Genomic DNA, 12219 nt, shown 5'->3' on the forward strand with positions numbered 1-12219 from the left:
GTTCTTTCAAGGTCTGTGAAGAATTGTGCCGGTATTTTGACAGGGACTGCATTGAATCTGTAGATTGCTTTTGACAGGATTGCCATTTTTATTATGTTGATCCTACCAATCCAAGAGCATGGGAGATATTTCCATTTGCTGGTGTCTTCTTTGATTTCTTTCTTTAGAGACTCAAAGTTCTTGATATACAGGTCTTTCACTTCTTTGGTTAACATTATCCCCAAATATTTGATGCTGTTTATGGCTATTGTAAAGTGTGATGCTTCTCTGATTTCTTTCTCAGCTAATTTATCATCTGTGTATAATAGGGCTACAGATTTTTTTGAGTTAACCTTGTATCCTGCCACTTTACTGAAGGTGTTTATCAGCTGTAGGAGTTCTCTTGTAGAGTTTTTCAGGTCACTTATGTAAACTATCATATCATCTGCAAATAGTGAAAGTTTGACTTCTTTTACAATTTGTATTCCCTTGATCTCCTTTTGTTTGTCTTATTGCTCTAGCTAGAACTTCAAGTACAACATTGAAGAGATATGGAGAGAGTGGACAGCCTTGTCTTGTTCCTGATTTTAGAGAAATTACATTGAGTTTCTTTCCATTTAGTCTGATGTTAGCTGTTGGTTTACTGTATATTGCTTTTATTATATTCAGGTATGTTCCTGTTATCCCTGATCTCTTAGGACCTTTATCATGAAGGGGTTCTGGATTTTGTCAAAGGCTTTTTCAGCATCTACTGAGATGATCATGTGTTTTTCTTTTGCAGTTTGTTTATATGATGGATTACATTGATAAATTTTTGTATGTTGAACCATCCCTGCATTCCTGGGATGAAGCCTACTTGATCATGGTGGATGATTTTTCTGAAGTGTTCTTGGATCTGATTTGCTAGTATTTTATTGAGTATTTTTGCATCAATGTACATGAGAGAAATTGGTCTGTAGTTTTCTTTCTTAGTTGTGCCTTTGTGTGGCTTGAGTACCAAGGTAATTGTAGCCTCGTAAAAAGAGTTTGGCAGTGAACTTCCTGCTTCTATTGTGTGGGACACTTTAAAGAGTATTGGAATTAGCTCTTCTTTGAATTTCGGGTAGAATTCTGCACTGAAGCCATCTGGGCCAGGGCTTTTTTTGGTTGGGAGACTTTTGATGACTACTTCTATTTTAGTCAGAGTTATAGGTCTGTTTAGATTGTTTATCTGTTCTTGATTTAGTTTTGGCAAGTGATATCTATCCAGGAAATTGTCCATTTACTTTAAATTTTTTAATTTTGTGGAGTACAGGTTTTCATAGTATGCCCTGATGATTATCTGGATTTCCTCAGTGTCCATTGTTATGTCCCCCTTTTCATTTCTGATTTTGTTAACTTGCTTGCTCTCTCTCTGCCTTTTGGTTAGTTTGGACAAAGGTTTGTCTATCTTGTTGATTTTCTCAAAGAACCAACCCTTTGTCTCATTGATTCTTTGCAATGTTATTCTGGTTTCTACTTGATTGATTTCAGCTCTCAATTTGATTATTTCCTGGCATCTACTCCACCTGGATGAGTTTGTTTCTTTTTGTTCTAGAGCATTCAGTTGTGCTATTAATTCTCTTGTGGGACTGTTCTCCAGTTTCTTCATGTGGGCACTTAGTGCTATGAACTTTCCTCTCAGCACTGCTTTCAGAGTGTCCCATAAGTTTGGGTATGTTGTGTCTTCATTCTCATTGAATCCCAGGAAGTCTTTAATTTCTTTTTTTATTTTTTCCTCTACTTAGGGATGGTGCAATCGTGCATTGTTCAATTTCCTTGAGTTTGTATGATTTCTGTGATTTGTGTTATTGTTAAATTCTAATTTTAATGCATGGTGATCTGATAAGATATAGGCAGTTATTCCCATTTTTTTGTGTCTGTGGAGGTTTGCTATGTTTTCTATTATGTGGTCAATTTTAGAGAAGGTTCTATGTGGCACTGAGAAGAAGGTATATCCCTTTGTGTTTGGATGGAATGTTCTATAGATGGATGTCTGTTAAACCCAGTTGTGTCATAACTTCTATTAGTTCCTTTGTTTCTTTGTAAAGTTTCTGTCTGGAGGTCCTGTCTAGCGGTTAGAGAGGAGTGTTGAAGTCTCCCACTATTAGTGTGTGCGATTTTATGTGCAATTTGAGCTCTTTTGTTTCTTTGTTAAGTTTCTGTCTGGAGGTCCTGTCAAGCGGTGAGAGCAGACTGTTAAAGTGTCCTACTACTAGTGTGTGAGATTTTATATGTGATTTGAGCTTTAATACTGTTTCTTTCACAAATGTGAGTGCCTTTGTATTTGGGGCATAGATGTTCAAAATAGAGACTTCATCTTGATGGACTTTTCCTGTGATGAATATGAAATGTCCTTCTTCATCTCTTTTGATTGATTTTAATTTGAAGTCTAATTTGTTGGATATTAGGATTGCTACACCAGCTTGTTTCTTGGGTCCGTTTGATTGGAAAATCTTTTCCCAGCCCTTTACTCTGAGGTAACATCTGTCTTTGATGTTGAGATGTGTTTCTTGTCTGCTGCAGAAGGATGGGTTCTGTCTTCGCATCCATTCTCCTAGTCTGTGTCTTTTTATAGGCAAGTTTAGACCATTGACATTGAGGGATATTAATGACCATTGATTATTGATTCTTGTTTGTTTTGATTTATTAGTGGTGGTGTTATTGTGTGTGGATTTCCCTCCTCTTTTCTTTTGGTGTTTGGTAAAGTGGGATTATCCATTGCCTATGTCTTTGTGAGTGTAGTTATCTTCATTGGGTCAAAGTTTTCCTTCCAGTACTTTCTGTAGGGCTGAATTTGTGGGTATGTATTGTTTAAATCTGGCTTTGTTGTGGAATATTTTGTTTTCTCCATTTATGGTAATTGAAAGCTTTGCTGGGTACAGTAGTCTGGGCTGGCATCCTTGTTCCCTTATCATTTATAGGGCATCTGTCCAGGATCTTCTGGATTTCATAGTTTCCATCTCTTCTTCCAGTGAGTACAGGTGGGGTCTCTCTGTCTCCACTAATCTCCTTTCCTGAAGCTGGGCATGCTGGGGGTAGGGTCTGGAAGGGCTCATGTCTTTCCTGTGTGAGCGGGTCCTCTCGATGCCAGGAGCAGGGGCCCCTGAAGATTGAATGAGTGGGTGATGGGTGGGGAGGGTTCCCAGGAGGACCCAAGCTCACCTGAAGCAGGGCACGCCAGGGGTGGTGTCTGGAAGGACTTGAGCATGAGACCCTTAATCTCAGGATCCTGGGTTCATGCCTCACATTGGGAGCCATTTTGTAATGTGTGTTTCTCTGGCCCCGCTATGTCCCACTGCCCTTCTCTGCCCCAAAGAATCATGCAGATGCTATATTTGTTTAAGTTGCTGATTGATGACTAACGTTTCTTATTTGCTAGCTCTGTCTAAATTAACCCATTTCTAATTATCACAAGGTATTCTCTTACTGGAGAAAGGTTTGAGTCTCTTTTCTCAGGATCTCCACACAGAAGAAAAGGAGAGGAGAGGAGAGGAGAGGAGAGGAGAGGAGAGGAGAGGAGAGGAGAGGAGAGGAGAGGAGAGGAGAGGAGAGGAGAGGAGAGGAGAGGAGAGGAGAGGAGAGGAGAGGAGGAAAGGAGAGGGAAGAGCAATTCCCTCTTTGTCCTTGCTTATATACTGTTACTGCCTGCTAAGTCACTACCTGCTTGGATCGCATGGTGACTTCTCTTTACTACACTTCCCAGAATCCTCCTTGACTCCTAGTCCCACCTATCTTGCTGCCCTATTGGCCAACAGTGCCGGGATAGGAACTCAAGCAGGGCAGGAATCTGGCAGCAGGAGCTGATGCAAAGGCCATGGAGGGGTGCTTCTTAGTGGCTTGCTCCTAATGGTTTGCCAATAGCCCAATCTTGTGGAGGCATTTTCTCAGTGGGGAGTCCCTCCCCTCAGATGACATTAGCCCATTTCAAGCTGACATAAAATAAATCTCTCTTTGTCTTTGAAACACCACAGATCTAGACTGATTTCTGGCATACTTTAGTGATCCTTCCTTCTCACCTCGGCTGGAAACAGATGGCCTTATCTACCTGTGCTCCCCATTCCTTTGTTTAAATTCGATCCATTCATCAAGGATTTATGCAGGGTTATATCTCTCTTGACTTGACTACATCTAAATATGTCCCTTTACACATGAAAGTAATTCCTTATGTGAAAGGAGGAAAGGACTAAGCTTTAGGAGCTTCCCCAAACTCATCTCCACACCCTGGAACTGTGGTAGCTGTTCCAGTGAAGGAATACATCCTCACAGGTATGTAAGGTCACACTATGTGAATTTACTAACTCTACAGTATATCCTTTACACACACAAGCATGGTAATTATTCTTGACATATATGCCCCTTAAAAATACAATGGCAATGCTGATCACACACCTGGCACCATGATGAACTTACCAAAGTCACTGTTCACAAATGGTGAGTGTTCAGGCACATAGGATTTCACTGGCCCACTTAGACACTACGAATGACATTGAGTTAGAAAATAAACTCACATGTGTGAGTCAGGCATTAGACTTTAAGCAATCTGGTCCTTGAATAGCGGTAAGAGTCTCTGCTAATTTATTGTGCGCATAGGACAGGATAGAAAAACAAGCAACAAACTATTGTCTTGACTTTGCTGAGACTTGGGAATCAGAGTTTTGTAAAGTGGAACCTTGAACCTACAGTATTTGGGAGCTTGTTAAAAATGCAAAATCCCAGCAGGGAGTGTCAACACACACCTATAATCTCAACACTCTGGAGGCTACAGTAGGAGGATTGCCTTGTCTTGATCCTTTTATGGATTTAAAGGCAACCTGGGATATTTCTCAATTATACATCCACCTCAAAACTCACCTACTTATCTCTATATTCACTAAGGAGAGATGCCATTAGAGGTTTGGAGGTGACATTTTCTATCACATATACTAGACCATATCTTACACTTTACACTTAAATATATAAAGTATCTTGAATTGTGTGCATGTATTCACATACCTTGAAACAGTTATGTCTTGGCACAGTTCATGTCATTGGCTTTGAGTGGCAGAACTCCTGTGATAGCCAGAACTTCCAACCCCATACTGAGCTCATCATAAGTAATAGTCCCAGAATAATTATATACTAAGACATATTTTCAACAAAACATAGTGAAGTATACATTTTACTTTATTTGTAGGATTAAAATAACTTTGAATGTCAATACTATAGGCAGTAAATACTTTCAAGTAAAATTCACCAAGTTATGTACATTCTCAGAATGTACCAGAAAATTTCCAGAAAAATTAAAAAAATCCTTCAAATGTCATGTATTACTAATTAAAATATAAAATTAAGTACATCCATTTTATTAATTATATATTTAATAGTGTATTTTAATTGATTCATCCTTTTACTTTACTAACAATTTCTTTGAACACATATTTACAGCAAATATACTTCCCACAGAAATATGTTAGCATACAGTACTCTATGTTTGACACGTATGTGTATTCTTTTTCTGTTAGGGGGACTTCATTTTTGGTTCCAGAGGTTGGCTTATTTTCATAAACTTAACAAGTTACTACATGCATGTAATCTCCCAAATGCAACCACATTTGAACACAAGGGCTATTTTGTTTACCTAGAGTTTAAAATGTAGTTGAATAGGTTCTTAAACAGATTAATACTAAGTTCAGGATTTGTAGTAAGTCATTTAGCACCCAGAGCAGAGAATTAGCCTAGTGAGAGTTGAGTGTCAAGATAAACAGTGTAACCACAAAGATCAACGTCTTATTCTACCCCTAGTACTGCAGCTCTCATCACCTTGCTTAATGCTCAAGGATGCTGGGCAGAAGAGTCAAACAGTGCAAGTGCTTGCTCTGCACAGATGAGAGGAAGCCTTCATACAACCCCATGACATCTACCGCAACAATGGTCTGTGTTTTCTATAATAGTTACAATGTGAGTGTTTACTTCTTCTTCTTCTTTTTTTTTTTTTTTTTTTTTTTTTGGTTTTTATGAGACAGGGTTTCTCTGTATTGTTTTGGAGGCTGTCGGTCCAGCCTGGCCTCGAACTCACAGAGATCTGCCTGTCTCTGCCTCCCGAGTGCTGGGATTAAAGGCGTGCGCCACCACCGCCTGGCTACTTCTTATTCGTAGATGTGCCTGTGAACTTTCAGCAAATACAAACCAGCAGGAAACATTTCTAAAGGCTACATGCTCTTTTCAAATCAGTTGCAATCAAGCTACCAATTTGTCATTTTGTAAAGCTTTGGACATCTCATGCATTTGCTGTTTTGGTTTATTTGTTTGTTTTTTCTATACTGAGCTCCTAGTGGTAATGCCCACAAGCTTATTCATGTGACTATTCTTGAAAGTTATTCTACCTTTAAATTTTTCTGTAGAATGATTCTTCTTATACCAGTAACTCATTGTGGGACGCCGTCTATATCCATTGCTTCATTGTTGTTGGGTTTTTTTTTTTCCATTTGGAATCAGTCTAGATGCCAAATATCCAATGAAACAGAAAATAATAAAACCTAGATACTACTGTAAAATGGAGCCTGTGTGCTCTAGGGTATCATACTTTTTCCTTCAGATGAGAACACTAGGACCCAGAGGGTCACATGGCTCCATTGAACAAAGCACATCTTGGTGTCCAAAACACTGCTCTGGCCACCGACACTTAAATCCTTCCTTAATGTTTGTTTCTGGTAGGCCATGTGGATCAGTTCTTTTGTGTAAAAAAGAGAATCCTATGTGGATTTAGAATTTTACAAAAAGTTCTCCCACTGCTTTCAGGTAGTTCTTTTGATCATCTTGGGAGTCAGCACAGATGTGGAACCTGGAGTGAAATTAGGGACATATAACCAGGGGAATGGCAGTTAGTGCCTGAGCTTGAGCTCCTTTCCTCCATGCCAGACTAGAGAACATGGTATTTCTTTGTTTTAGAATGGACTCCCGATGAGAGCTCCAGTCAGTTTAAGATGCTGAAACACATATAATGACAAAGACTTAGACAGCAAGAGATGCTGAAACACTGTGTATGAGAAAATCAAGCTAGGTTGACTATGGCCATGTGCTACATGGAGCGAGTGTGTGTGTGTGCCTATGGTCCTGATGTGACCCCGAAATATTTCTTGGAAGTGCTGAATTGAATCAAAATAAGACAGGGAGAAAGAGTTATGGAGACTTTCACTTGGAGTAAGGTGGTATCACAGCATTGTATATCTGAGTAAGTTCAAAACGATGATGGACAGGTTGATCCTTAGGCAATTCTAAATACAAGCTATAAACTAGAAGTTAGGATAGGAGCACTGTAGGGACACCCAGTGCAAATAAAATGGAAGTTTCAAGTGGAAAAGAGCTGGGTGTCTCTATTTCTGAAAAGAATGCAAAAGGTGCATCCACTTTTTTCATGAGAAAAACAAAACAAAAAAAGCCACTCGTGGTGTCATTGATCTCCACAGTGTTTCTTTCAATAACAGCTCACCCAGAATATTATGCATCTCATAAGGTCACCTATCAGGTCAGGTTGAGGGTGGTAAAGCCTTCTAGAAACTGAATGGGAATAAGAGAAAGAGTAAGATGCAAAGATATGTGTCAGAGACCATTCCCATGATGGAGACAAACTACCTGTGTATACTTCTGATACACAATGAACACAGGTTTAAAAAAAGTTTCAGCAGCAGAAGAGATAAAGAATACATTTGAGATTCCTAGACACCTTGCTTATCCCCTGGATGAATCTTATTGACTAAGAGATGAGAGCCACAGAGAGGGGGGTGTGTTCAATACCTGCCACAGAGCCTACAAATGAGTCTGAAGCCATGACAACAAATGATCTCTTTAAAGGTCCTCCGCATCTCTTGGCTGCGGAAGGCATATATCAGAGGATCAATCACAGAATTGCACATGATGAGTATAAGATACATGTTGAAGTAAGACATAAAGCAAGAGCAATAGATGTTCTGGGGGCATGAAATCATTAAGATAAGGTGAAGGAAGAAGGGAGACCAGCACACAATGAAAACCCCGAGTAGCATGGTGAGGGTGATGGCACCCTTCATGCTGGTCCTTTGCCTCACAGAATTGTACCTGGGGGAAGCTGCTATGCGCTTGACATGGTTCCGTGCCAAGAGGAACATGTTTATATACAGAGAAACCATGAAGAACAGCATGGTGACGAACATGGAGATGAGGCAAATGATGACATACTTGGACTCATAGTAAATGATGAAAACAATGCCACAGCTTATGCAGAAAGTCCATATGCACGCGATAATCACCCCCGAACGCCTTGCTGTCATGATGTGGTGGTAGCGCAAGGCGTAGAAGATGGTGATGTACCTGTCCACTGCAATGGCCAACAAACTGCACATGGAGGCCACAACAGAAATGCAGATCATGGAGTCAAACACATTGTCAATGTGACGCACAAAGGTGTCTGCTATCACCAGATGTTTATTATTTAGCAAGTATATGGTGATGGTCTCCCAGGCATTGGACATGCTCACCAGCATGTCAGCTACTGCTAAGCTGCCCACAAAGAAGTACATAGGTGAATGCAGGTTTTTGTTTTTCACTATGGCCCCAATGACCAGGATGTTCTCTAAGAGGCTGATGAGACCCAGAGTCAGGAACACCTCCACAGCTATACCCATGTCCCCACAGGCTGAAGATGTGTTCTTGACATCTGGTCCTAAAATGCTGTCCTCCGTGGAATTCAGGGTAAGATTCAAGAAATGCGGTTGAAATGAAGAGTTCATGGCTGGAAGAAAATGCCTCCACTTCTTAGCATCAAATTTACTGTAAGAGAGGTTTGTTCGTTGTTGTGTTATTATGATCTCGAGTATAAGTGTATACAACAACACAGATCAGGCTACCATGCCAAAAGCAAGTACATGTAAGAAAATGGGAGAATAAACACAGCATATTGGAAGCTGAACCCTAGTTTGCCTCACTCCAACTTGTGTTCCTGGTGCCTGGGATTCTGTCTCTCTAACACAGAAGCTTAATGTTTCCATGGGCCTCTTCTTCCATTTACTCATATTTTCTCACTCTCGGGTTAGAGGGCTAGCTTCCGTTTCTATGACAAGTACATCTTCTCTTTCCATGTCTGATTTCTTGGCCCCTAAGTTCACTCTCAGAGATCCCCTAAACCCTATCAAAACTCCCCAAGAACCCCAACCAGTCTCCAGATTTTCACATTCCCGGGGCTACTACATCCTATTTTGCTCAAGTGAGCTCAGATTTCTGAAGAACACACAAACATTCCCTTAAGGAAGATGTACCTGTGTTCTTATCACTGACCAGAGCTCCCCGCAAATCCTCAATGCATACTCTCCAGGGTGGAACATATTGCAGTAAGTGGTCGCTTAGCTCGAGAATAAACACAGTTTATTCTCCAAATACATAAGGTTGCTTTACAGTATGTTAAGTAGAGAAAACAACAGTACCTTCCCCTCAATGAGTATTTTCCTTAAATTCTGAAAACTCTGAATTTCATTGAATCTGACTGCTAATTTTGTATGTTCCTCATGAGCACAGTATGAAGAAATAGCCATTAAATGTTAGGACAAGGCATACTCAGGGGGCCATTGTATTAGCAATGAGGTAAAGCTACTGGATTGTAACTATTTGCGATGCATTTACACCTCAAAGATATGGACCCGTTCTCCTGTTGCTTTAAACATCACATCCAGCTGATTTAGAATCTCCCTGCACAAGGTGGCTTACCCATTCTGCTCTCCTCCATGCAAAGGTAAACGTGATTCCTCACTGTTTCCAGGCGGTTTCTGGGAAATGGAATTGTGTCCGTTCACCCAGCTCTGGTCCTGCATCCGGGCCAGGCGCCCCCTCCCTGGACGCTTCACTCAGCATGGGCACCTGATGTCCACCCGGGGCGGTCCTCGACAAGAGAGCAGGACCATCATCAGAGCGCAGTCTTCTCCCAGCCTAACCTAGCACCTCACCTCACCGCTCAGCCTTTAAACTGCCTCTGCCCGCCCAGATCGCCGCCTCTCTGACCTATTAGGTTCGTTTCTCCAAGTTGGTGCCAACGACGCTGAAGTCTAGGAGTCTTGTTTGCGATGCCACCTAGTGGTCCACCACAACCCTTAGCTCTGTGGTGCTTCCAATATAAAATCTTTTCCCCTAGGTGTGCACAGATGGATTTTCTTTGCTTCTGACCCTCTCTTTCTCTAAGTTCCTGATTAAAATTCTGCCCAGATCAAATAAACTCTAGGAGACTGGGGAGGGGGAGAAGGAGGGGGGAGAAGGAGGGGGGAGAAGGAGGGGGGAGAAGGAGAGAGAGAGAGAGAGAGAGAGAGAGAGAGAGAGAGAGAGAGAGAGAGAGAGAGAGAGAGAGAGAGAGAGAGAGAGAGAGAGAGAGAGAGAGAGAGAGAGAGAGAGAGAGAGAGAGAGAGAGAGAGAGAGAGAGAGAGAGAGAGAGAGACCAATGCTCTGGGAGCCCTAGTGGGATCTGACGTCCAGCAGCCTAGCTGAGGAGCCCTGTGCCTAGCTCGCCTCAGCCTCTGTAAGGAGCATTCCATGGCCACCAGGCAAGGTTCCTGCAAGAAGCTTCTGGGTTTGACTTTATTATATAACTTCAAAACAGGCACAGCAATAGTTGTAGATTTGTTTTTTAAAATTTCTTTGAAGCACATTCTTGAAAATTTGATGAGAATTACAACGAATCTGTACATTGATTTTGATATTGTAGCCATGTTCACAATATGCTGATCCATGAGCATGTGAGGTTCTTCCATCTCCTAGCATCTTCAGTGTTTGAAATGTTTTATTACACTGGTCTTTTACTTCCTTGTTTAGGTATATTTTGAGGTTTTTTGTTTTTTGTCTCTTGCAAATGGGATTGTTCTCAGGGATTTTTTTTTAATGGTATGTTTGTTACTGGTATACAGGAAGGCTGTTGGGTTTTTGTATGTTAATTTTGTATCCTGCCTTTTTTTTTTTTTCTGGATCCAGATTCTTTAGGATCTCTTACATACAGAAGTGCCTCATTTGCACACAATTTTATTTCTCCCCTGTTGGGGAAGTCCTGTGTATATGCCAATAAAGCACTGTCTGGCCAATAGGAATCTAGATAGGTGGGGCTAGGAGTCCAGGAGGATTCTGGGAAGGAGAAACACAAGACAGTCAACATGTAACGCCATGGGGTAGGAGCCCAGAACTATTCTCCGGTAAGAGACATACTTAGATTAACAATTATGGGGTAATTACTTAAGTCAGAGCTAGCCAGTAAGAAACAAGCAAGGCCAACAGCTTCATAATTAATACAGCGTCTTGTGTGTTATTTAGGGACTACAAAGCGGCAGAGCCCAGGCAACTGGCGGGGGATAAACCAAAGCAGCTAGCAAGATAAAGCTTCTCGTAACACTCCCCTTTTTATGTCCTTATTTTACTGGTCTAGCTGAAGCCTCAAGTATTATATGTAATAGTGTGGAGAAAAGCAGTTACTCTTGTTCTTGATTTTAGTGGAAATTCTTTAATGTTGACTATAAGTTTATTATATATAGCTTTTTATTATGTTGAGGTTGTTTCCTTGTATTCTTGGTATCTTCACACATTCTACTACAAAGACTTTTTTCCAAGTCTTTTCTGCATCTATTAAGATAATCAAGTGATATGTCCATTTTATATATTACACTGATTTACATATAATGAATCATCCCTGTACGTATAGTGATGAGTATACGGAGGACAGTTTGATACTATGTCCATTTAGTAGACTATTAGAAGCAGGTCACACATAGTAGGGTCTATCATCTATTCAGCTACAGGTTCTTAACACAGTGAACAATATTACCAGGCATGAGTTCTGTCTTGTGAAGCAGGTTTTATTTATATTCAGTCAGAAAGTGGTTGCTTGTTCCTATAACATCTATGCCCACTATTGTACCAATGGACATGTCTTGCCAAGCTTACTGTTTCCACAGCTTACAGGCCTCTCAGTTAGGTAAAAATGTTGATTGCTTTTCCCGATTGCACCCGCTATGAAAACTAGTCAATATAAATGAAGCTTCCAGGTGGGTACTGGTTTGACCTCTCCATATCCCATTACTTGAGTATGTGAGGTCTTCCACATGGTGGAAATGACAGTCTCACCATCAAGTTCTACAGATAATCAAAGCCAAGGCAATAACTTTTCAAGTTTTTTTGGGGGGGGAGGGGGTGGGTTCTGTGGTAGTACAGTTCCCAAGCTAGAAATAAACCAAAACACCA

At 40.8% G+C, this 12219-nt stretch overlaps 1 protein-coding gene across 1 annotated transcript; it reads right to left on the reverse strand.

Moving 5' to 3' along the window:
• Nucleotides 1-5988: 5988 nt before the first annotated feature.
• On the reverse strand, nucleotides 5989-9940 carry Mc5r (melanocortin 5 receptor). The gene is given in 2 exon segments (NM_001287611.1): nucleotides 5989-8784; nucleotides 9715-9940. Coding segments are annotated over 2 exon segments (1122 nt in total). The 5' UTR covers nucleotides 9819-9940; the 3' UTR covers nucleotides 5989-7766.
• Nucleotides 9941-12219: the final 2279 nt, after the last annotated feature.

The sequence above is a fragment of the Mesocricetus auratus genome, unplaced genomic scaffold, assembly GCF_017639785.1.
Source record: "Mesocricetus auratus isolate SY011 unplaced genomic scaffold, BCM_Maur_2.0 Super-Scaffold_6730, whole genome shotgun sequence".
NCBI classification, from domain to species: Eukaryota; Metazoa; Chordata; class Mammalia; order Rodentia; family Cricetidae; genus Mesocricetus; species Mesocricetus auratus.